The following is a 23,727-nucleotide window of genomic DNA, read 5'->3' as shown; positions in this document are numbered from 1 at the left end:
TACAGAAGGGGAATTTTTGGTGGGGTTATGGAGGGCAATTGCCAGTTTGCCACCCACCTCTCTCCGCAACCCTCCTGTCTCTACCATTGTTTATAGAAGTGTGTTTTTCACTTTTGCATAAAGCTTAAATTTACCAAAATGCTTTTCTTGCCAAGAGCCTTGTAGTTTAACTAGTGCCTTCTGGTGTTACCAACAGAGATATCTAGGATTCAAATCCCCCCGTCCACCTTTGTAACTATTGAATTATCAAAAAACGTCTCTTGGTTTGGTAGTTGATGATGTCAGTTTCACCATTCAGCCTGGTTTAACCTATCATGCTCTGTCCTGACTTGTCCATATTTATTACAGTAGGTGTCTGACTTGAGCCTTGTCTCATCATGTTGAATTTGGTGTGTCTTTTGATTATCTATTTGTTTGAACGTGCAAACTAGTGCTTGATAGTTGAAATTGGTTGGCATATATAGTATGGTAACATTTGGAAATGTTTTGATAACATGTGTGGTTGGTACTTGACTATTAGAGATGTGGTTGGAAACGAACAATAAGAGATTGCTGTAGTACGGTCTAGCTAGACTTGAATTTATGCGAAAGGTGTGGGGAGTTGTTCTTTGCGGTGTGCTCATTACTCATATGGGTTTGGTCGGCAATCAAAGTGGGTTGGGACGCAATTCATTAGATTTGTTGGATATGGTGATAGGAACCTAGAATCCTTATTTCCTGAGCTATTTTAGATAGCTTCTATTGAAGATGCTTTGGTCTCAGATTGCATGGAGATACATTTTGGGGGAGATCACCAAAAACCTATTTTTGTGAGTCGGCCCCAGATTGGGAGTTGAGAATGTTTGCCCTTTATTTTTTTGTTTTTGAATTGCTATATTTTGCTGGTGTCCAAGTGGATATGGAGGATAGGTGCTTTGGAGATGCAGCAAGACTGGGTGTTTTGGTGTTCAAGCATTTTATGAGGTAAAAACTCCAAATGGAGTATACATACAGGCTGTATACCCAAAGACTCCTTACAGACAATTACAGATACAATGAATTGATAAAATCATATATGGTTGGTGGTTTACTTGAATCCACAGACAGCCTATAGAATAATAACCCTATGAACAGATATTAAATCTGTAGAGAGAGTTTTTGTTCTTCAAATGTGCTCCAGTTCCTCCCCATCCATGTATGCCACATTAAACAATGAGCAACAAGTCCAACTTCCTGGAAGTCTTGGAACCTTGATGCCAACATAAGTGAAATCCTGCCTGTCTTTGATTAATGAAATTATTTATTACATATAAAAAACAAAACCCTTTATTATTCTTTTTTTTAATAAGTACTCTAAGCAACTAAATAGAATGGTAGGAGGGTGGTAGCTTTGAAATTTTGGGAAGAATTGGGGGGGGGGGGGGGTGGACCTCTAAGTTGGGAAGGGGTGCTCATGGTTGTGGTTTGTGGAGAAGTATCCGGAAGGGCTGGGAAGTTTTCAATAAAAATGTTCAGTATAAGGTTGGGGTGGGGGATAGAGTGAAATTTTGGACAGACAGGTGGTGTGGAGATCTTTCTCTCCAATTAGCTTTTCCAGTCTTGTACAATTTTGCTGCAAACAGAGAGGCTTCTGTAGAATCATCTTTGATATGTCAAGGAGTAGGGGATGGGTGAACTTGGGATGTTCGTTTCAATCGAGGTCTTAATGATTGGGAGGCAGATGTGGTGGTTGATTTCTTTCGATTCTTGGCAGCCAATTTACCTTCAGGGACTGATGGTGATCGGTTGAGATGGAAGTTGACAAAAAATGGGAATTTTACTATCCGCTCATATTATCATAAGTTACATGGCTCTTCTTCTGTTGTTTTTCCATGGAAAGGTATTTGGAAGGTTAAGGCACTCCGGCGTGTCTCTTTCTTTGTTTGGACAGCCGCATGGGATAGGATCCTCACGGGTGATAACTTGCGGCTTAGAGGTTTTGATTTTGTTGACTGGTGCATTATGTGTTGTCGTTGTGGTGAGACAGTGGATCATTTGTTGTTACATTGTGGAAAGGCTTACTGGCTGTGGTGCTTTGTCTTTAGGATTTTTGGGATTTCATGGGTTCCCTCATGTACGGTGTCTGATTTTCTATTTAGTTGGTGGAATTGGTTGGGGAAGCATTCATCTTACATTTGGAACTTAGTTCCATTGTGTTTGATGCGGTGTATTTGAAAGGAACGCAATCGGCGGACGTTTGAGGATTTGGATAGATCTGAGGACCAACTGCTTGCTCTCTTTTCTGGTTCCCTGTTTGATTGGGCTAGGGCTTGGGGACTCACATCTAGTGACTCTCTTCCTCTATTCCTTAGCTCTCTTTCTTTGTAATTAACGTATTTTTATGCTTTTGCTTTTCCATCTTTTTTGTACTTTTTTGATATGCTGGAGCTAATTTGCATCTAGCAGTTTTTTTGAATATATTTTTTCTTACCTATCAAAAAAAAAAAAAAGAATGGTAGGAAAAAATACATGTAGCCGGCCTTGATTGGTCTGTTGAGGATCCATAGCTGACCCCAAAATTTTTGAACTAAGGCTTGGTTGTTGTTTCAAGATTCTAAGCAACTACATCTTTAGAAATTTGTCATGCGTCACCGAGTCACTGGCTCACAATTTTAATTTTGCGTGTCAACTATGTCAAGTGGATCCCTGTTCATCTAGTACATGGAACTTTGATTATGTGATATAAAATAAATAGTTATTATGGTTTTCAAAGGGGAGAAAAAGCAAGAAAAGAAGAATGAGCAGAAGCACTTTATGTATGTTTTTTTGGGTTAAATTTTCTTTAGTCCATAATCATGTTTTGGAACTTACTTTACTCAATTCCATATATAGGCTTCTCGCATTGGCCACCCGCTTTGCAACCAAAATGATTCGTAAATATGGATTACTACAAAACAAGGAAAATGCATGCATACTACAGGGCTTTAGTAGGACTTGCATACTTTCTCTTCCACCAGATAGGCCAGAGAAAGTACAATATGATCAGGGAAATTCAAGAAGGCTCCGTGAGATGGCTCACTTCTTAGAGATTATTCGAAATCTGCAACATCGACTTAGTACAAAATTCAGAAGGCCAGGCCAAGGATTGGTAAGGGGTTTTATGATCCTGCTACTCTAGATATTTCTATACTTGTTGCATCTTATTAGTATACTTTTGTTAATACTTATTTCTATATTGCAGGTGGATGGTAGGGAAGCATCAAGTTTGGTAGATACGGATTTAACTCAGGATGAATGTCATCTTTCTATTATTTCCGCAGATGTGGTGTCATTAGACACATCAAACCAACTGGAACTTTCATTTCCTTTCTCTGCTTCAGCCTCTAATAATACTGAGAATCTTGCGTTGATGCCTATGGATACTGAATCCCATTTGGAACTAGAGGATTTTAGTGAAGTATCTGCGCTTGTGCCACAAGGGGGAGTGCTGGAAAAGAAAGTTCTTCCCTTGGAAAATCCCAAGGAGATGATTGCTCGTTGGAGTTTAGATAATTTGGACCTGAAAACTGTGGTCAAAGATGCTTTACTCTCTGGTCGTCTCCCTTTAGCAGTTCTTCAACTGCATCTTCATCAATCAAGAGGTTTGGTCACTGACAAAGAGCCTATTGATACTTTCACTGAAGTTCGTGACATTGGAAGAGCTATTGCTTATGACTTATTTTTGAAGGTAGCTTATTATTAGTTTTCATGTAAAGATAACGTCATTTATCTTCCCTAACTAATATGGACATGATCACCTATGGCCTTTGGGCCAGTTGGCACCTGGGCGCCTGGTTGTGGTCTTATACGTTATTCTAGGGTTCCATCCCCCACAATTACCTAGCAAAAAAAAAAACCTAATATGGACATGATCTACAGGGTGAAACTGGACTTGCTATAGCAACTCTGCAAAGGCTTGGGGAGGACATTGAAACCAGTCTCAAGCAGTTATTGTTTGGCACTGTAAGGAGATCTCTTCGAGCACAAATTGCTGTGGAGATGAAAAAATTTGGTTACATGGGACCATATGAATGGAAAATATTGGATAGGATATCACTCATTGAGGTAACTGGAACTTATACAGTTGTTTATCTTATGTTTCTCATACAATAATGTGCTTTGCAATTATAAGTTCCAATATGTTATTTATGGAGCTAAGACTTCCTCTTTTCTTGTTGTTTGTTCTTTTTCAATTTATTTTTGGAGAGGCTGTATCCAAGCAGTAGTTTCTGGAAAACATTTCTTGACCGGCAGAAAGAATTCATGAGAACTTCATCAAGTTCAAATTCACCAGAAGGAATTTATTTGCACCTATTGCGCTCACATTTGTTTGGCAATCTGATCATCGAGTGTGGTGAGATTGATGGAGTTGTCGTAGGGTCATGGACAAATGTCAATCAAAGCTCTTCTGTTGATGAAGACAATGCTAATGCTAAATACTGGGCTGCTGCTGCTATCTGGTCTAATGCCTGGGATCAAAGAACCGTTGATCGTGTAAGTTACTTCTAATTTCTTTCTTCAATTTCTGTTACCATTGAGAGATACATTTTTTTGTGTGTGGATAATATCATTGAGAGATACTCTATAAATTGATTTAAATAAAGTGCTCTCTGTTGTGCTGTAACCTGAGTGGAAGGAAAATTTAATGCTCTTATAAGCTTTGACCTGGTCCCTACTTAGAGCTTGCATGATGTAGGAGTAGGACAGATTACAGATTCTCTCTGCTTGTGCTTGTGGTAGGCTTAAGGGTTGGAGAGTTAGGGGTTCAAAGTTTATCATAGTGGACAATTCTATAATGGATAATTAATCCAGATTTGCTTTTATTGAACTCATTTTCTCATTCAACTGATCCAAAATTGTCTGTCTTTTTAAGAAAAAGCCTTGAACTTGGAATCTAGTACTGCGTTATTTACTATTATATTAGATGAGAAACTTCATCAAGCATCCTTCATTAGTTTTCTTTATGAGTCGTCTTTTGTATCAAGTTTCACCGATAGTAACTCTGTTCATTCCTTCATAGAGTCGATCCATATGTAGATATTCTCCAATTGTAATTCTTAAGGCTACTTTGTGTTCATGTTCACGAGGTAGTCTTGTTTCAATAAAATTATTTTTACCTATAAAAAAAATGAGAAACTTTGTCAAGCGGTTGATAGAAAAAATTTTCAGCAAAGAACTTGTTGCAGGATTTCAGTTCTCATACCAAATTGACGTAGGAAAAATTGGAGAATTTGTCTATGTGTGCTTTTGGTAGGCTTAGGGTAGGAGAATATATGAGTTTAGGGTGTAGAACTTTAGAAAAATTGGTTAGGTTCAAGAATGTCTATGGTTTTAGTAGGGAGTGAAAAATATTCGATTTAGGGTTGCAATAAAGGTTAGAAAAACTAAGATCGAATATGCCCACATGTTGTGAACGGTGCACGTAAACAGTAGTGTGAATGGTCATGCAATGGCAAAGAGAAGAGAAGGTGAGAAAGAGCTCACTGAGATCAACGTGCCTTAATACACAAAACACCAATGTTTTGAATTTCGTGTCGTTCTGGCCGGAATTTTTCATTCTGGTGGGTAGACCGGTGCAACTAACCCCCCCTGTTCTGTTTTACTTCAAATTCCGGCCTGTGCCGGCCGAAATACTTGTTCCAGGCTGAAATAAAAAGTTGGCCTTATTTGCTGATTTGCTCGATTCTGTGTACTTGATCTCAATTGATCATGGGGAATGAGTAGGTCCAAATGTTATGATTTGCTCAGCACTTGACTTTTGATTCAGCGAGAAGGTTAGAGAGGCTAAAGTCTAAACTAAAAGAAGGAGAAAAAAAGTTGAGAAGAGAAAGTTTGAAAAGGTTTTGTGAAGACTGATAATTTTTTTTTGATAGGTAATCAGAAAACTATTATTAATGAGAAAAAAGGAAAAGTACAGTTGTTCATGATGATGAACAACAAGAAAATATAGAACAAACAGCACAACAAAAAGAGAAATCAGGAAACTAAGCTAAGGGAAAGCATAAACTCAGTGATAGAAGAACAATCAGTAAAACTCCAACAACGAGACCACTCCAAAAGACTCCATTGGCATAAAACCTTTAACTCATCCAATGTCTTCTCAATGTCCTCAAAGGAACGACGATTTCGTTCCAACCACACAATCCACTTCAAGCACCCCGGAACCAAATTCCAAATGTTCGAATTATGTTTCCCAAGCCACTAATGCCAACAAGATAACAAACCCGCCACTGAACCTGGCATAACCCAATGAATCCCAAACGCCTGAAGCATAAAAGTCCGTAGGGAATGAGTAACAGGACAATGAAGAAGAAGATGGTCTACCGACTCCCCATCACAACAACACATACAACACCAAGTAGCCAACGGGTGACCCTTAAGCATTAGATTATCCAAAGTGAGGATCCGACCATGTGCAGCTGTCCACAAAAAGAACGCCACTTGCCTAGGAATCTTTGGTTTCCAAACACCCTTCGAAGGAAACAAAGAATTCGAAACACCCTGAATCGCATGGTAATAAGACCGGATGTCAAACTTACCATCACCTTTTAGCCGCCAGCCAAGAGTATCACTCTTATCACCTCGAGGAATACGAGTTTGGATAAGCTGGAATAGAGAATAAGATGCAGCTAGCTCCCAATCTTCAAAAGCTCTATAAAACCTTAAATCCCATACTCTAACAGTACCTCCTTTTGGAATCCACAAAACGTCAAAGATACAAGTATCCTTGACCGCTGAACACACATAAAGCTCAGGATAGAGATCTTTAAGAGTATTATCTCCAATCCACCTATCATGCCAAAAGCGGATATGAGTGCCTTCACCCACTATAAAAGACAGATGCTTAGAGAAGCTCTCCCACCCTCCATAAATGCTTCTCCATAATCCACACCCATGAGTCCTCCTGCATACTTTAGTACACCACCCCCCTTGACCCTCACCATATTTTGTGGAGATAAGTCGCCGCCAAAGATGTGAAACTTCATGACCATATCTCCACAACCATTTTCCTAATAAAGCTTGATTAAAAGACACCACATTTCTTATCCCCAAACCACCCATCTCAACGGGTAAACACACCTTTTCCCAAGCCACCAAAGGATATTTGTAACTCCCCTCAGAAGACCCCCAAAGAAAATTCCTCTGAATACTTTTCAATCTAGCAGCCACAGATTTAGGAATAGTAAAAAGAGATAAATAATACGTTGGGAGGCTTGAGAGAGTACTCTTAAGTAACATGAGCCTACCACCTTTAGATAAATAGGTATGCTTTCACCCAGATAACTTCCTCTCCATTTTCTCCAAAATAGGATTCCAAATTGAAGCTGTCTTAAAAGAAGTCCTCAACGGCATCCCCAAATATTTCATAGGCAAATTGCCCACTCTACATTAACTAATGAAAAAGTAAAAATAAGAGGAAGAAGAGTAGTGTTGGAGGAGAGATGGAGCAGTGAGTCACGTGTTTGGGACTTGGGAGTGATGAAGTTTTGAATATTTAAGTTAAAAGAAGTTTCTGGGAAAGTTGCTTTACAAATACCCTTGTTTTCTTTGCGTATTTACAATAATACCATATTTGATTTTTTTCCTTTTTTCTATTGTACAGCCTGCTTGTGTTCTAAGTTTCCAACAAAATAAAACCAATTAGTTTTGAATGTAAGTAGTTACAAAACATGCCTACACATTTCAGGAGTTCTTTCATTAGAATTTTATATATAATCAATTAAATTTTTTTTTGAAGAGATCAATTAAAAAACTTTAGCTTAATAATAATAAATAATAGTAATTTATTATTATTAATTAATAGTAATTTTATTATTATTATTATTATTATAAAATAAAATATATACCCGGTGCACAATCCCGAAACAGTGCACTGGCACACATTCAGTCGCCAATCCGGAGCGGCCTCCGAAATGGAATTCAAAACTTTGCAAAACACTCAAAATTTTCTATTAATCAACCTCCTTTATTTGAGTACAATCACAAATTTATATAAACTATAGACCTTAATTTTATTAATAGAACTAGAATTTTTACATTGACTTGTAAACACACTCCTAATCGAAGGTCACTGACCTTCTGTTTGGTTTGGCATAATTGGGTGGGCAGTCATTCTTCGGATATTTGGAACATTGCCCTGTTATGTTTGATTTTGACACTGTGGCATGAACATAAGGTTCCCTGGGAACTGAACCCTTGGATTATCTATCAATTGCTCAATCGATTATCGCCGCACATTTGAGGATGTGGAAAAATTTGGAACAAAATTGATAGAATTGTTTGCTGGATCATTGTTTGATTGGTCTCAGGCATGGAGTTTTACTAACAGCAGCTCCATTGTTGATTTTCTCAAATCATTATATTTCTATACATAACCAATGTAATTCTTTAGACTCCTTTGTGTTCATTTCCATGCACCCCTGATAATTGTGTCACCCAAGGCACATTGGCACGGCGTACTTCTATTGTTTGAACTTGGGTTTGAAACCAAACTTTTCCTCAAGAGGATAGATGGGGCAATTCAGGTGATATTCAATGTAGATCCAACTTTCTATTCAGTCATGGTAGCCGAGTGGTCTGGCAGGGCCACCACGGCTCCTCTCTTCTCGAGAATCCATACATCCCTTATCAATATATGGAGAACTATCTCTCGAGAATCCATACATCTCTCATCAGTATATGGACAACTGCCTCTCGAGCATTGGTCTAGGTTTGGCCTCAACAGGAAAATAAAATGGAGCACCTAACAACTTGGAAAATGGAATGATTTGTACAAGTTATACCTTCTTTCGTCACCACATAGTCTTTATTCAATAAAATATTTTGTTATATATCAAAAAAAAAAAAAAGCCAGTGTAAAAGCCCCTAAACTTAACTTACCTATTAATATAATTTGATTTCCAATATCTCTCTCTCTCTCTCTGTGGCAGAACTTATGTTCCATTCTTGTTCCTACCCTTACTTTAGATTTACAGATTGTAGTTTATGGAATCTGAAGTCAAACTCTTGCCAGCAAATTTGTGGGAATTTGGTTAAACTCTCTCATGCAACTGCCATATGGAAGCAGATTTGTTTATTTTAATTTAAAATTGTTTGGACATGAAAAAGAAGAAAGATAAAATTTTAAAGCCAAATAGGAACTTTCTAAGAGAGGACTTCTTTTTGTAATGTTATATTCTTTGCTACATTCCGTTTTCTTCATTTTCACTCTTTTTGGTGTGGAAATGCATAGGAATAAGCAAGTGCCATACAAGGCCCTAATATGGATTGCTATATGAATTTATATCAACTCTAAGGGTTTTCCTTTTGAGTTATTGAAATTATAAATCAAGACTTATTTGAACTGAACATTCAATGACATTGGCAATATGTGCAAGAGAGTTTCTTATTTTTCTATTGATTCTCTTTTAGAGCTGAAAGCCCTTCTTGCATGTTTGAGTTTGCTTTTTACCGTGGACTTATATATCTCTTTCTGCACAGATACTACTGGATCAATCTTTTCTTATGGGTGTTCATGTATTGTGGGAATCTCAACTTGAGTACCATATATGCCATAATGACTGGGAAGAAGTGTCTAAACTCCTGGACCTGGTTCCTACATCTATTTTATTAAGCGGAAACCTCCAAGTCAGTTTAGATAGTTTGCAGCCTGCTTCAACTGCTGGGTACAATAGGGAGTCTAATGATTATGGCAATTACCTATGCTCTCTTGAAGAACTGGATCTTGTGTGCATGGACATTCCAGATGTCAAAATTTTCAGGTTGTCAGCGAATATTATGTGCTCCATCTGGTTACGGTTGCTTATGGAGGAGAAGCTTGCAAAGAAATTCATTTTTATGAAGGAATACTGGGAAGGCACGGCAGAGATAGTACCCCTTCTGGCTCGTTCAGGCTTCATCGTTAGCAGATATAAGACTCCTGTTGAAGATGATAACATTAGGAGTTCATTGGATTTAAAATTCTCAGATGGTAGTCAAACTTCTCATGTGGATACTGTTCAAGCTTTGCATAAATTACTTGTACACCACTGTGCTCAATATAACTTGCCAAACCTTCTGGACCTGTATCTTGACCATCACCAGCTGGTTTTAGATAATGTTTCACTGTGTTCATTACAGGAAGCTGCAGTAAGTTTCTACAAATCCAGTGAGTGTTACTGTTCTTTATATTGGGTCTTTTTTAATAGTTTTATACATCACAAATTTTCACCAATCCCCTCTGTTGGCTATCGGTACGTTTTTGTGCCTGAAGGTTGATAAGATATCTATGTATTGCTGGTTGTATTTTCAATTCATTTTACCTTTTTTTTTTTTTTGCTAAATGAATCCATTTAACTTTTTTAATATATGAAAACTGTATGCAGAGATAGCAGCTAAATTCTGATGATAAACAGAATTACTCTCTCTCATATCAAAATCACTGGTTTGGATGCCTAAAATGTTGAATCTAACATACCAGTCCTGGGATATTAGTAGTGGATTTTAAATGCTTCAATGTTTTGGTGTTTCTGCAACATCCCTTTTATCGTTTTAAGTTAGAGATCTTGAATATTTTAATTGTGTATTTTAAAATGCTTAAATTTTTTGATGTTTCCGCAACATCCTTTTATCATTTAAGCTAGAGATCTTGAATGTCTTAATAGAGATCTTGAATGTCTTAAAGAAATTCAGAAAACATATAGCAATGTCATATATTAATTCTAAAGAGTTGCTGCCTTTAAAATTTTTTTTCTCTGGTTCACTAAACCTCCTGATTTATTTTTAGTTTTTGATCTTCATGTATCATGTGTGTGCTATCATGTTGTGAGCTCTCTGATAATATGAGTATGGGCTTACGTGTGTTTTTTGTTCAATACAATTTATCTGCGTAGGGAGATTGTCAATGGGCAAGATGGTTGCTCTTATCTAGAGTAAAGGGGCGTGAATATGACGCCTCACTTTCTAATGCTCGTTCGATAATGTCACATAATTTAGTTCCTGGAAGTAACCTGAGTGTTCTAGAGATAGATGAAATAATTCGTACCGTTGACGACATTGCGGAAGGAGGGGGGGAATTGGCAGCTCTAGCGACCCTATTGTATGCCCCAGCACCAATTCAAACTTGTCTGAGTTCTGGCAGTGTTAACCGGTACAGTAACTCCTCTGCCCAGTGCACCTTAGAGAATCTTAGACCCACTCTTCAGCGTTTCCCAACATTGTGGCGCACGCTTGTAGGTGCATGTTTTGGAAACGATACAACTTATAATGTTGTGGGCCCTAAAGCAAATGATGGTTAGCCTTTTGCTTTTATTTTTATTTTTTTTGGTTTATTCTTTCATGAATGTATATTAAATTAGTTTGATGAAATTTCTAGTATGATGTTTACAGTTCTTGCACTGTGCATTACAATTTACAATTTGGTCTTCAGCTTTATCGGATTATCTAAATTGGCGAGACAACATCTTCTTCTCTTCTGGACGTGATACTTCACTTCTACTAATGCTGCCTTGCTGGTTTCCTAAGGCTGTGCGAAGATTGATACAGCTTTATGTCCAGGTCTCTTTGTACTCTCCTTTATGTTTCACTGAACTTATTCAATGAGTTTTGCTATCTCTCTCTCTCTCTCTCTCTCTCTTCAAGTAAAAGTATATACAATGTCAGGTTTCTCACTAAACTAGGCTTTGAAACTGAATTTCCCTATATAAACAGTGAGGTGTTTTACTTTGATGTTCCTGTTTTTTATATGAATGGATTTATCATGTCATGTAGTTTGCATGATGTTTCAGGGTCCTCTTGGATGGCAATCACTTTCAGGTTTGCCTGTAGGACAATCTCTGCTAGATAGAGACATTGAGTTTTTCATAAATGCTGATGAACGTGCTGAGATCAGTGCAATCTCCTGGGAAGCAACTATCCAAAAGCATGTTGAAGAGGAACTCTATAATTCTTCACTTGAGGTTTGTGCTTCATATTTCTTTTTAGATATTTAGTTTTGGTTTCCTCTGTCTTACATTCAGGACTATTTGAACTATTTCCTTATGGAAATTACAAATTACACCCTCTTCACTTTGACTTGTTTTCAATTAATTCCTTTGAAGTTTCCTTTTTCCATTTCGGTCTGTTAACTTTAATCTGTTTCAATTTAATCATTCTTTTTAGTTCTATCCAATCTCACTATTAGTTTTAGTACTTCTCAGTTTTCACTTTCCAAAATGATGTTGATTTGGTGGACATAAGGACTACATTGGAAATGAATGGAAGTTAAAGGACTCATAAAAATAAAAAATAAAAACCTTAAAGAACTGGATTTAAAACAGGGTAAAGTTAGAGGGTGTGTAATTTGTAATTTTGCTAATAAAATTTTAGATGAGTTGTTAAGAAAAGTTTTCCTTGCCTTGTAAGCATCCAAATCAGAAATGCAATCTTTCATGTACTGCAATTGCAAATGGATCTCATACTTGCGGAGTTGCAGTCATGAATTTGTGTACTTATATGGAGAAGGTGCCAATGAGCTTTAGCTTGAGTGGCACTTCCTCCTTCTATATTATGGGATGGTGGGTATGGTCATGGATTCAAGACCCACTAGGTGTATGTGTAACTTACCAATTATAGAAAAACTTTTTTTTTAAATATTTATTTATCAAAAAAAAAAAAAAAAAAAACATATTTAAAAAGGCTTCATGACATTTCACTCCCTTGAACTAGACATGCAAAATCCTTATCATCCCCATGATAAAAAAGCATACAAATGCTGGATTCTTTTTTTTAGTACTAGAGGCTTCCATCATTGTGCTGGTTTTTCTTTTTTCTTTCTTTCTTCTTCCTTCTTTTTTAATAATTCTTTTTCAGTAACAAAAATGTCATGCAATGAGCATGTGATGGATTAGAAGTTTTCATTTTACAATTTTACCTACTTAAGGACATTAGTGGAAAATTGCGTGTGTTTACTGCCTTCACTCATCCTGTTTTCGTTAAAATATTTTACTGTCTCATCCAAAACCCCCGCAAGAGTCAATTGCATAATTTTTTTCACAAGATGCCGTGAACTCTTAATTTTTTTTTTTTTTTTTCCTTTTAGTAAAAGGCTTAGAAATAGAAAATCCATAATGTCCATAGTCAAAATATCTTGAGTGGGTTTGAAAAGTGGTTTCATGTGAAAAGCAAATACTATATTTTAGCATTAGCTTTTTTTTTTTTTGATAAGTAATAAGATATATTGATAAAAAAAGGAACACCCTAGTGCACAAGAGTGAACAAGGGATAAGAAATCAAATACAAAAATTGCAAGAGTCTAGGAAATCAATAAAAGAAGGGAATGATTGATTTTGCAAAGCAAACAACCAATCCCTTAAAGTTCTAAAAAAGAGTAGCTTGAGGTCCGGAATAGATCTCTCAATATCTTCAAAACATCTACTATTTCTCTCCCTCCAAAGACACCACAATAAGCAATGAGGAATGATGGACCAAATATAATCATTTCGATGACGACCAAAGCTACCTTGCCAACACCGTAACAGCCCCAAAACAGTGTGCGGCATAACCCAAGTTACTCCAAAAAGACCCAAAACCATAGACCATAGATCCATAGCAAAAGGACAATGAAGGAATAGATGGTCAACTGATTCACCATTTCTCTTACACATATAGCATCAATCCAAAATCCACACCTTCCTTTTTTGTAAATTATCAATCGTCAAGCATTTCCCTAAGGTAGCAGTCCAAACAAAGAAAGCTACTTTAGAGGGAATCTTCTGCTTCCAAATACTTTTCCAAGGAAAACCATAGAAAGTGGTGCCAACTATAATTCTATAATAATCACTAACCAAGAAACCCTTATCTTTGCTAGGAATCCAACTCATTTTATCCTCACCTAGCCCCTTTATAAGAGAACCATATATGGTTTCCATGAAGTATGACATAGCCTCTAGATCCTGAGCATGCACACCCCTAAAGAATCTCACATCCCAAAAGAGGACACCATTGGTGGACATCATAAGCTCAGCCATACTGGCATCCTTATTCCTGCAAAATCTGAACAAGTCTGGATATCTAACAGCAAGAGATGTCTCTCCACACCACCGGTCTTGCCAAAACTTCACTCTAGACCAATCACCAATATCACACAGAATATGGCAAGAGAAAGAAGGCCATCCCTAACTGATATTTTTCCATAAACCAACACCATAATGGCCATTCACAGATCTGGTACACTAGCCCCCCCACACACATCCATATTTCATCTCTATCACTTGTCTCCAAAGGGCATCTTCCTCAATCCCAAATCTCCAAAGCCACTTCCCATGTAAAGCTTCATTGAAAAGTCTTATCTTCCTTATCCCTAAGCCACCCGAAGAAATAGAAGCACAAACAGTAGCCCATTTAACCAAATGAATTTTAGGATCATCTCCAAAACTGCCCCATAAGAAATTCCGCTGGAGCCTCTCAATTTGGTTAGCCACACTAGCAGGTATAGGAAATAAAGATAGAAAATAAGTGGGTAAATTAGATAGGGTGCTTTTGATTAGCATTAGCTTTTTTTCCCCTATTCCCAATATTTGGCTTGTTTCCTGGGGAAGGGAAAAATTCTTGGTTCTTTGTTTGTTTGTTTGTTTTTGGCTTTCTAATGTTTTTTGAAATCCTGGAAATAATTTTGGTTACAAAAAGGTTGCAAATATTTGCAAAATTCATTCTATTGGTATTTTAGAATTGGGATTTTGATATGAAGTATTAGAATTCAAGTTGAATTCAAGTTTTCATTTGATGTAGAAAATTGGTGTCAGTGATTGGGATAGAGGGTTAGTGGGGTTGGCATGAAATTTGGCTATGATGCTTGTTGGTTTGAAATGGAATGTGGCTTGGCATTGTTAATAATTATTGGAGTGAGTTGTGGGTTTCTTGGTGTTGGTGTGGATGATGGCTTTGCTATTTTAGGATACAGGGAGAAGTTTGGTAGAACGATTTCTACCAAACTCCATAGCCATGGTCACTTTTTCCTATTACCCACACCCTGCTCATAAATAACGCCACATTATCAAACCCTTTTCCATATGTGTGACCTCAATTCAATATGGTCATAGGCTGTGTGTGTTCATGGGATACCATAGTGGCCATGAAGCACAAGGTGTTCAACATGGTCACAGTCTGTATGTTCATGGGATACCATTGTGGCCATGAAGCATAACACAGTTAGACACTCCAAAATCCCTGACAAAACATGTTTCTGTCAGATGCACCAGGGATGCTCCTACATACATGTCCTAGGAGTTTTGGAAGGAATATATATATATATATATAAATAAAATTAAGAAAACATCCTTTGGTTTCAGATATTTTTTTAAAGATTTTGATAGATATCTATTTTGAAAACTTAAAATAAATATAAGACTAGAGTACACTAACACTTTTGGCTCTTAAAGTTTGGGCTGTTTTCATTTTGGCCCTTTACATTTCAAAATTTTCATTTCGGCCCGTCATGTTTGATTCAGTTCTTTGTTTGGTTCTTTACGTTTTAGAATTTTCATTTTGACCCTTCATTTTAGCCCTTCATGAAAATGAAAATTTTGAAATGCAAAGGGCCAATATGAAAACAAATCAAACATGAAGGCCAAAATTTAAATTCTGAAATGTAGAGGGACAAAATGACTACCATCCCAAACTTTAAGTGCCAAAACTGTACTTTAATCTAACCATAAAATATGCCTATAAATAAATAAAATATATTGAAAGATATTAATTAAGTAATTGTCATATCACCAGTGTCGTGTCTGTGTCCATGCTTCTAAGGTGGTTATGGTGCTGGTCTCTGTTATAGGGAGTTTTGGAAGCTGGCGGCAATTGTAGAAAATTTAAGTCTTCATATGAACAAAGTACTAAAAAGTAATACCTTTCTATAGTTTTTTGTTTTTGTTTTTAAATTAGTTAGTTACATACACACTTAGTAGGTCTTGAACCCTTGATCACCCTCCACCTTACTCTTAGAAGGGAAGGAGGTGGCATTTGAGCTCGAACTCATTGGCAAACCCTTCCTATAGCTAGAAGGGTGGGAATGTAATTTTTTTTTTTTTTTTTTCTTCCTGTTGGTGGTGTTGCAGAATTAAATCCCTTAGATTGTTCGAAGTTACTTGTAGTGCAGGGTTGATTAGTGATTTTGCGAACTTCACAAGAAGGAAATGTGTAAGTAGAAGCCTTTTCAGCAATGGAAAAAAAACATTGTTGTGCAGGTGAAACTTCAATAGCTGAAACACCTCTAAAGCTAATAATCAAAAGTGCAAAGTACCCTATCTAGATGGTGTCTCAGTTACTCTCAGGCTTCTCACTAGCTAGCTGTATGCTGCTGGAATCGCTTCTTTGGTTTTTGTTGTAGCTATCTCTCATGACAGAGGTTTTATTGCCTTCAGGAAACTGGACTTGGATTGGAGCATCACTTGCATCGCGGACGTGCACTGGCAGCCTTTAACCATCTTCTTGCTGCTAGGGTTCAAAATTTTAAATCAAAAGAGCAAGGTGGTGGTTCAGCACATGGACAAAGTAATGTTCAATCAGATGTGCAAGCACTTCTTGCACCTTTAACACAAAGTGAAGAGTCTCTTCTTGCATCTGTAGGTGTTAATTTTCTATTCTTTTAGATATATTCTTGAAATTAATGAGAATTAATTTTGTTGTATCTATTTGAAACATGCCTTGACCTCCTGCCCCACTTTACTTTTCAGGTCGTGCCCCTTGCTATTATGCATTTTGAGGATTCTGTGTTGGTGGCTTCATGTGCTTTTCTCCTTGAGCTTTGTGGGTCATCTGCCAGCATGCTTCGTATAGACATTGCTGCCTTGAGACGGATATCTTCCTTTTACAAGTCCACTGAAATCAATGAGAATTTTAGACAACTTTCACCGAAGGTTTCTGCATTTCATGCAACATCTCGTGAAAGTGATATAACACAGTCTCTTGCTCGAGCTTTGGCTGATGACTATCTGCACCAGGATAGTGCTATCAAAACTAAGCCAAAAGGAACTCCAAATTCAGTTACTAGTAAACAAGCTTCACGGGCTCTCATGCTTGTCCTACAACATTTGGAAAAGGCTAGTCTTCCAGTGATGGAAGGAAACACATGTGGGTCTTGGCTATTAAGTGGCAATGGTAATGGAACTGAGTTAAGATCTCAACAGAAAGCTGCAAGCCAGCATTGGAATTTAGTTACTGTTTTTTGTCAGATGCATCAGCTTCCCTTGAGTACGAAGTACCTTGCTGTATTAGCAAGAGATAACGATTGGGTATCTCTCGCTCCCTTCTATTGTGATTCATAATATCTGTAGATTATAACTTCGAACCTTACATTGCCATTTTCATCTGTAAGGTTGGGTTTTTAGCTGAAGCTCAGGTTGGAGGATACCTTTTTGACACAGTATTGCAAGTAGTAAGTGCTTCCATTTTGATATTATTTCAGATATTTTCGTTCAGAACCTCAAGAAAACTAAATTTCTAGTCAAAACAGTGCCATTTTTATCCTTTTACGAAATATGTGTTTCAGGCATCAAAGGAGTTTGGTGATCCACGTCTCAAAATTCATATATCAACAGTTCTAAAAGGCATGCAGTCAAGGAAAAAAGCAAGCTCTTCATCATATTCAGATTCTACGGAAAAAGGGAGTGAAACTTTCTTTTCAGATGACAACATATGTATCCCAATTGAACTCTTCAGAATTTTAGCTGAGTGTGAGAAGCAGAAAAATCCTGGACCTGGAGAGGCCCTTTTGATGAAAGCAAAGGACTTGTCCTGGTCGATTTTGGCCATGATTGCGTCATGCTTTCCTGATGTGTCTCCATTGTCTTGTTTAACAGTTTGGCTGGAAATTACTGCAGCAAGGTTACTGTCAATTTCTCCATATTAATAAATTCTTCCATGATTATATGTTCTGACAACATTTCATTCCCCCCACGCCGTGCACCCAAGAAAAGTTTGCATGTGCATACTTCTGATGTTTATATCTCATTGCAACTACATTCTCTACAGGGAAACGTCATCCATTAAGGTGAATGATATTGCTTCCCAGATTGCAGATCATGTTAGAGCAGCTGTGGAAGCTACTAATACTCTACCAGCAGCTGATAGAGCCCTTACATTCCATTACAACCGGTGTAACCCAAAACGTAGGCGGCTTATGGCCCCCAAATCAGTTGATCCTGCAGCTGCTCCAACATCTGATATTTCAAGTACTTCTACAAGTGCAAAAATATTTGTTGCTCAAGGCATTATTGCTGAAGAGGAAAGAAAAGTGGAACTTGATGAACATCTTAATGTTTCAAGTGATTTTGATGAAGGGCCTGTTTCTCTTTCCAAGATGGTTGCAGTGCTATGTGAACAACATTTGTTCCTGCCATTGCTAAGGGCATTTGAAATGTTCCTTCCTTCATGTTCACTGTTACCTTTCATCCGAGCTCTTCAGGTTTGTGAAAAAACTTAAACCCAGCTTTTCCATTTGTCTCTTGATTCTTTTGGTTTGGGGGACTTTCACTTTATTATGGGTCTTGAATATGTTAGATGCAATGTTGATCATCTTCCCAGCAGAAACTGAGTCCCAAAATGTTATTAATATTTCTTTGGCTTATTGCCAATGCATTCTAGCTCAAATGACCCCTCTTCCCTTTGTAAGAGGAAGCCAGAAGGTGAGGTTGTTGATTCAAGATCAACTGGATGCGTGTGTAATTATAACTTATTGCTTTCTTTCGAAATACTCCAGGACCTGTAGAAAGGATGAGTTGTTGGTTCAAGATCAAAGGATTACTTGCTTATTTTGGAAATGAAGCAATTCTTTTATGGCCAATGTAGAAAGGATAGAGTATGGTGCTAATTACTGTTCTTGTTTTTCTTTCCAACAGCTACAGAAAATAAAAGTTCAGGTGCCTTTCCCTTCTTAAGGCATCTCTGTCTGGTGGCATGTGTGTCTTCAACTTCTCATAACTTTTTAAAGGCACACAAAAGCTTCTATTCTAGTCAGTGCTATATAGTCTTGATCAGATCAGTGTCCAATGGGTGGCTAAAAATAGACCTTCATGTGAATTATTATGGAGGAAAAGTTAACTAAGTTTGTAATACATAGACATTAACTAAACAAGAAAAATAGTTTCTTCAACTTGTCTTTCTTAGTGCATTAGCTCAATTGTGGATAACTCTGGAGGGAAATACAGGGAATGTGATGGTTTTTGGTGTGAACATGGCTTTTTTTGGGGGGTGGCATGGGGGTAGATAAAAGTCAATTTTGTCATAAGTTTTGTGGAATGACCACATTGACCAACCATTTAATTTATTGTTAAAATGATATTACTATGTGTCACAAAGCTCAATTTGAGCTTATTTATTTATTTTTTATTTTTTATATTTACTAGTTCAAGTTATTGTCAATGAACTCAAGCTCAACTAACACTATTTCTTCCATAAGAATTAGAGGAGGATGAAGTTTTGGGTTCAAAACTCATTAGGTAGTAACGATTCAAGAAAAAGTGCTAGTCACATTTATGCAATACCCTAAAAGGACTAATCCAATCACAATTGAAGCTCATTAGAGTTTTTCATAAAGCCTAGATTAACCTAGCATATGCATAATGTGGGGCTCAGCATCCTCCCGCACAACACACACTCAACTAATTCAATATCAATTTGGGACATCACAATATCCATCCCCCACTTATATCCTTGACTTCCTCGTTAGGGCCCACATTGTTGGGCAATGTTTCCGAGACCACACAAGGTTGCCTAGGTTCACTCTGATACCATTTGTAATGATTCAAGAAAAAGCACTAGTTACATCTGCACTATACCCAAAAAGATTAGTCTAGCCACAATTGAAGCTTCTTGTAGTTGTTTCTAAAGCCCGGATTGACCCAGTATATCAATTGGGTGCATCACATGGTGCTGCATAAGCAATTAAACTAAAAGACATCTTCAAGTTATATAGTTATATATTTTTTGACTGTGTTTCATTTGATATTGAATATAAATTCAGTGGGATTATTTCATATAGAAATTAATCCTTTTTTTCTCTCTCCCAGGCATTTTCACAAATGCGCCTTTCGGAAGCTTCGGCACATTTGGGTTCTTTTTCTGCCCGAATTAAGGAAGAACCTGCCTGTGCACAGGCAAATATAGGGAGAGAAGGGCAAATTGGGACTTCATGGATTAGCTCCACTGCTATAAAAGCTGCCGATGCTATGCTTTCAACTTTTCCATCTCCTTACGAGAAAAGATGCTTGCTACAACTTCTTTCTGCTACTGACTTTGGTGATGGAGGTTCTGCGGCAACACACTATCGACGACTTTACTGGAAAATTAATTTAGCAGAGCCTTCATTACGCAAGGATGATGGTCTACATCTTGGGAACGAGACTCTAGATGATGCTTCACTTTTAACAGCATTAGTAAAGAATGGGCATTGGGAGCAAGCACGCAACTGGGCCAAGCAGTTGGAGGCCAGTGGGGGATCTTGGAAATCTACTGTTCATCATGTTACCATGACCCAGGTACTATATTTTGCCCCTGCCTACTTGGGTTGTAAAGCATGTTGCATGCATTATTTAACTTCCCTGATTTGGGCAAGCATCTCTCATTTAGGAGTTTAAAGGTTTATGTATTAATGATTTTTTTTGCAGTTGGTATGACAGGGATGAAAGGCTTTGATAATTTTTAATGTACATCTAAACTAAAATTTGATACCTATTATTCTATAAGAGTCCTGCTTTCCCATTCTCTCTTAAGCTATTTTATAGCATGATGTTTGCACGGTGCTTACGAGATTTTTCTGATAGGTGTTTCCAGTCTCTTGATAACACATGTGATAGGTTCCTAGACTTCCGATATAGCTTATTTATGATTTGTATCATGAGGTAAGGCATGTTGTGTTTCAACTTTCAACGTGGCCATAGAGTGTGGGAATGGAAAATATGTTACTTACGTCTTATTCGTGTGTTATAAGAACTATAGAAATATGAAAATAAGTTATTTTGCACAAGGTTCTTTAGAAAATAGTTAACATTCTCATATTTGTGCACCTTTATATTTGATTATAGCGTTCATATTTGATTATCACCTACGATTTCAATCTTCAACTTTAGGCTGAATCTATGGTAGCTGAATGGAAGGAGTTTCTTTGGGATGTCCCAGAGGAGAGAGTTGCTTTATGGGGCCACTGCCAGGCAATGTTCATAAGATATTCCTTCCCTGCTTTACAGGTAGGTTTATTAGTCTTCAACCAAAGTGGTTATTCTGGTGACTAGTGTATTTGATGAGTGCTGTCATGTGGCTTGTAGGCTGGATTATTTTTCCTTAAACATGCAGAAGCTGTGGAGAAAGATCTCCCTGCAAGGGAGCTTCATGAATTATTGTTGCTTGCTCTACAATGGTTGAGTGGGATGATAACCCTGTCTAACCCGTAAGTTATTTATACCAAATTTACTTGCTACTTCAGATCTTGAATTTTTTTTTTTTTTAAATCTGACATATGTGATAAATTTATCAGAGGATATCCGTTGCATCTTCTGCGGGAAATTGAGACTAAAGTTTGGCTCTTAGCAGTAGAATCAGAAGCTCAGGTGAAGAGTGAAGGAGACTTCAATTTAACCAGTTCCACTCGGGAGACTGTTATTAAAAATTGCTCCAGTATTATTGATAGGACTGCAAGTATAATAACTAAAATGGATAATCATATAAATTCAACGAGGAATAGGATTTTAGAGAAAAACGATGCAAGGGAGAATAACCAGACAAATCACAAGAGCCAAGTATTGGATGCAAGCTTTCCAACTGCAGCAGGGGGCAGTACAAAGGCAAAACGTAGGGCCAAAGGCTATATGCCACTAAGACGGACACTAGCAGACTCAGTAGATAAAAGCACTGATCCTGATGATGGCTTTGGGCCTCTTAAATTTGGCAATGACTTGCCATTGCAAGAAGACAACTTTAAAATGGAAATGTCATTTTCAAGGTGGGAGGACAGTGTTGGACCTGCTGAGCTGGAAAGAGCTGTCCTTTCTCTATTAGAGTTTGGGCAAATATCTGCTGCCAAGCAACTCCAACATAAGCTTTCTCCTGCACAAGTAATTCCTGAACTTGTTTTAGTGGATGCTGCCATAAAGCTTGCAGATGTCTCAACTCCTAGTGGAGAAGTATCAATATCAATGCTTGATGAGGAAATGCGTTCTGTTATTAAGTCATGTAATCTACCAACTGACCAACTTAAGGTTGACACGCTGCAGGTTATTGTTCAAATCTCTCTCTCTCTGTGCGAGTCTCCTGTTCTCGTAGTGTCATCTGCTTCCTTGAGTCTCATTGTGCATATTTTGTAAACAAGGTTGCCTTGTTAATGACGTACTGGTTGTTTGCTCCCTTTTTGTCTGTTTCTCAGTTTGCAAAATCCTCATATTAATGTAGTTTTAAATATGCAAATATAGGTTTTGGAGAGTTTAGCAACCATTTTCATCGAAGGTAGTGGACGTGGACTATGTAAGAGAATAATAGCAGTTGTTAAAGCTGCAACCATCTTGGGCCTTTCATTTTCAGAGGCTTTTGATAAGCAGCCAATTGAATTACTACAGCTGCTTTCCCTTAAAGCACAAGAATCATTTGAAGAGGCAAATCTCCTAGTGCAAACTCATTCTATGCCAGCTGCTAGTATTGCTCAAATTCTTGCAGAATCATTTTTAAAGGTTTTTACTCTTTTCTCTAAATTTTATTTTTATTGGCATGTTGCACAATTTCTTATTAGTATTTTGTCATTGCACTAGTGGTGGATGAAAGTCACAATTTTATGTGGACAAATGAGTGACAATATGCCTTATGGCCTGGGCTGGATCTAAGCTAGACCTTTATTCTTGATGGACTGATCATGTTTAAACCTGCATGTTTCTGGATGTGCTCCATGTTGTTGGATAAAAGAAATCAGTTAGGATCTTTTAATTTCCATTTTGAATTTGAACCTTATATTAAAGAAATTATGTCCAAGCTTACTTTCCCTGAGATGTAGTCAGAAAATAAATTCTTACTCTTAATTTTTTGAGGCCAGAGGAGAGGAACTATTAATTTATGTGTAGTGCTGATATTGCATTACTTTTATGTACTTCAGGGCCTATTGGCAGCACACCGTGGGGGATATATGGATTCTCAAAAGGAGGAAGGGCCTGCTCCCCTACTGTGGAGATTTTCGGACTTCCTGAAGTGGGCAGAGCTCTGTCCTTCCGAACCAGAAATTGGCCATGCGTTGATGCGGTTGGTGATTACTGGCCAAGAGATACCACATGCTTGTGAGGTATTCTATGATAGTGACACATTGATAGTTCATACTGTGCCAAATATGATAGAGGTCTATCTAGCATGACAACATACAAAATTGGATATATTTGATATTATGAGAAGTTATTCAAGAAAATTATTACAATCAGTTATTATTGTCATCATCGACATTATTGCTATTCCTGCTATTATGAGCATCACCATGAATACGAACATTATATTCTGGAAAATGATTCATGTAGTAGATTTGTAATCAGTCTTGTTAGCATGCTTTGTTAATTGATTCTTCATCAGGCACCATTATTAACACTATAACTTTGACTATTCATATTGCATTATTTTCTGTAAGGTCACTAATGCAATAACCAGCAAGAAAATGGACTCTTAACTCACATCTTTTCCACCTATAAGAACAGAGTGGAGGTTAAAGTTTTGGTTTTATGACCAACGGGTGCATGTGTAACTTAAAAGGTGTTA

General features: G+C 37.4%; 1 protein-coding gene across 3 annotated transcripts in view; it reads left to right on the top strand.

The window, feature by feature from the left end:
• LOC126733274 (uncharacterized) overlaps positions 1-23,727 on the top strand; it is a 35,970-nt gene that overhangs the window by 10,126 nt on the left and 2,117 nt on the right. For 2 of the 3 annotated variants that reach the window (XM_050436505.1, XM_050436507.1), the window contains 19 exons: positions 2,851-3,106; positions 3,200-3,685; positions 3,877-4,062; positions 4,204-4,491; positions 9,478-10,125; positions 10,869-11,268; positions 11,405-11,532; positions 11,763-11,933; positions 16,374-16,574; positions 16,686-17,243; positions 17,327-17,386; positions 17,501-17,835; positions 17,983-18,415; positions 20,019-20,486; positions 21,078-21,194; positions 21,273-21,394; positions 21,482-22,217; positions 22,413-22,667; positions 23,084-23,266. In XM_050436505.1, the coding sequence (XP_050292462.1) occupies positions 2,851-3,106; positions 3,200-3,685; positions 3,877-4,062; positions 4,204-4,491; positions 9,478-10,125; positions 10,869-11,268; positions 11,405-11,532; positions 11,763-11,933; positions 16,374-16,574; positions 16,686-17,243; positions 17,327-17,386; positions 17,501-17,835; positions 17,983-18,415; positions 20,019-20,486; positions 21,078-21,194; positions 21,273-21,394; positions 21,482-22,217; positions 22,413-22,667; positions 23,084-23,266 (6,031 nt within the window). Of the gene's footprint in view, positions 1-2,850; positions 3,107-3,199; positions 3,686-3,876; positions 4,063-4,203; positions 4,492-9,477; positions 10,126-10,868; positions 11,269-11,404; positions 11,533-11,762; positions 11,934-16,373; positions 16,575-16,685; positions 17,244-17,326; positions 17,387-17,500; positions 17,836-17,982; positions 18,416-20,018; positions 20,487-21,077; positions 21,195-21,272; positions 21,395-21,481; positions 22,313-22,412; positions 22,668-23,083; positions 23,267-23,727 lie in introns of those variants that run through there. The other variant, XM_050436506.1, reaches the window with a different exon arrangement.

Source organism: Quercus robur, chromosome 6 (assembly GCF_932294415.1).
Source record: "Quercus robur chromosome 6, dhQueRobu3.1, whole genome shotgun sequence".
In the NCBI taxonomy this organism is placed as follows: Eukaryota; Viridiplantae; Streptophyta; class Magnoliopsida; order Fagales; family Fagaceae; genus Quercus; species Quercus robur.
This window is presented reverse-complemented; position numbering and strand designations above follow the sequence as displayed.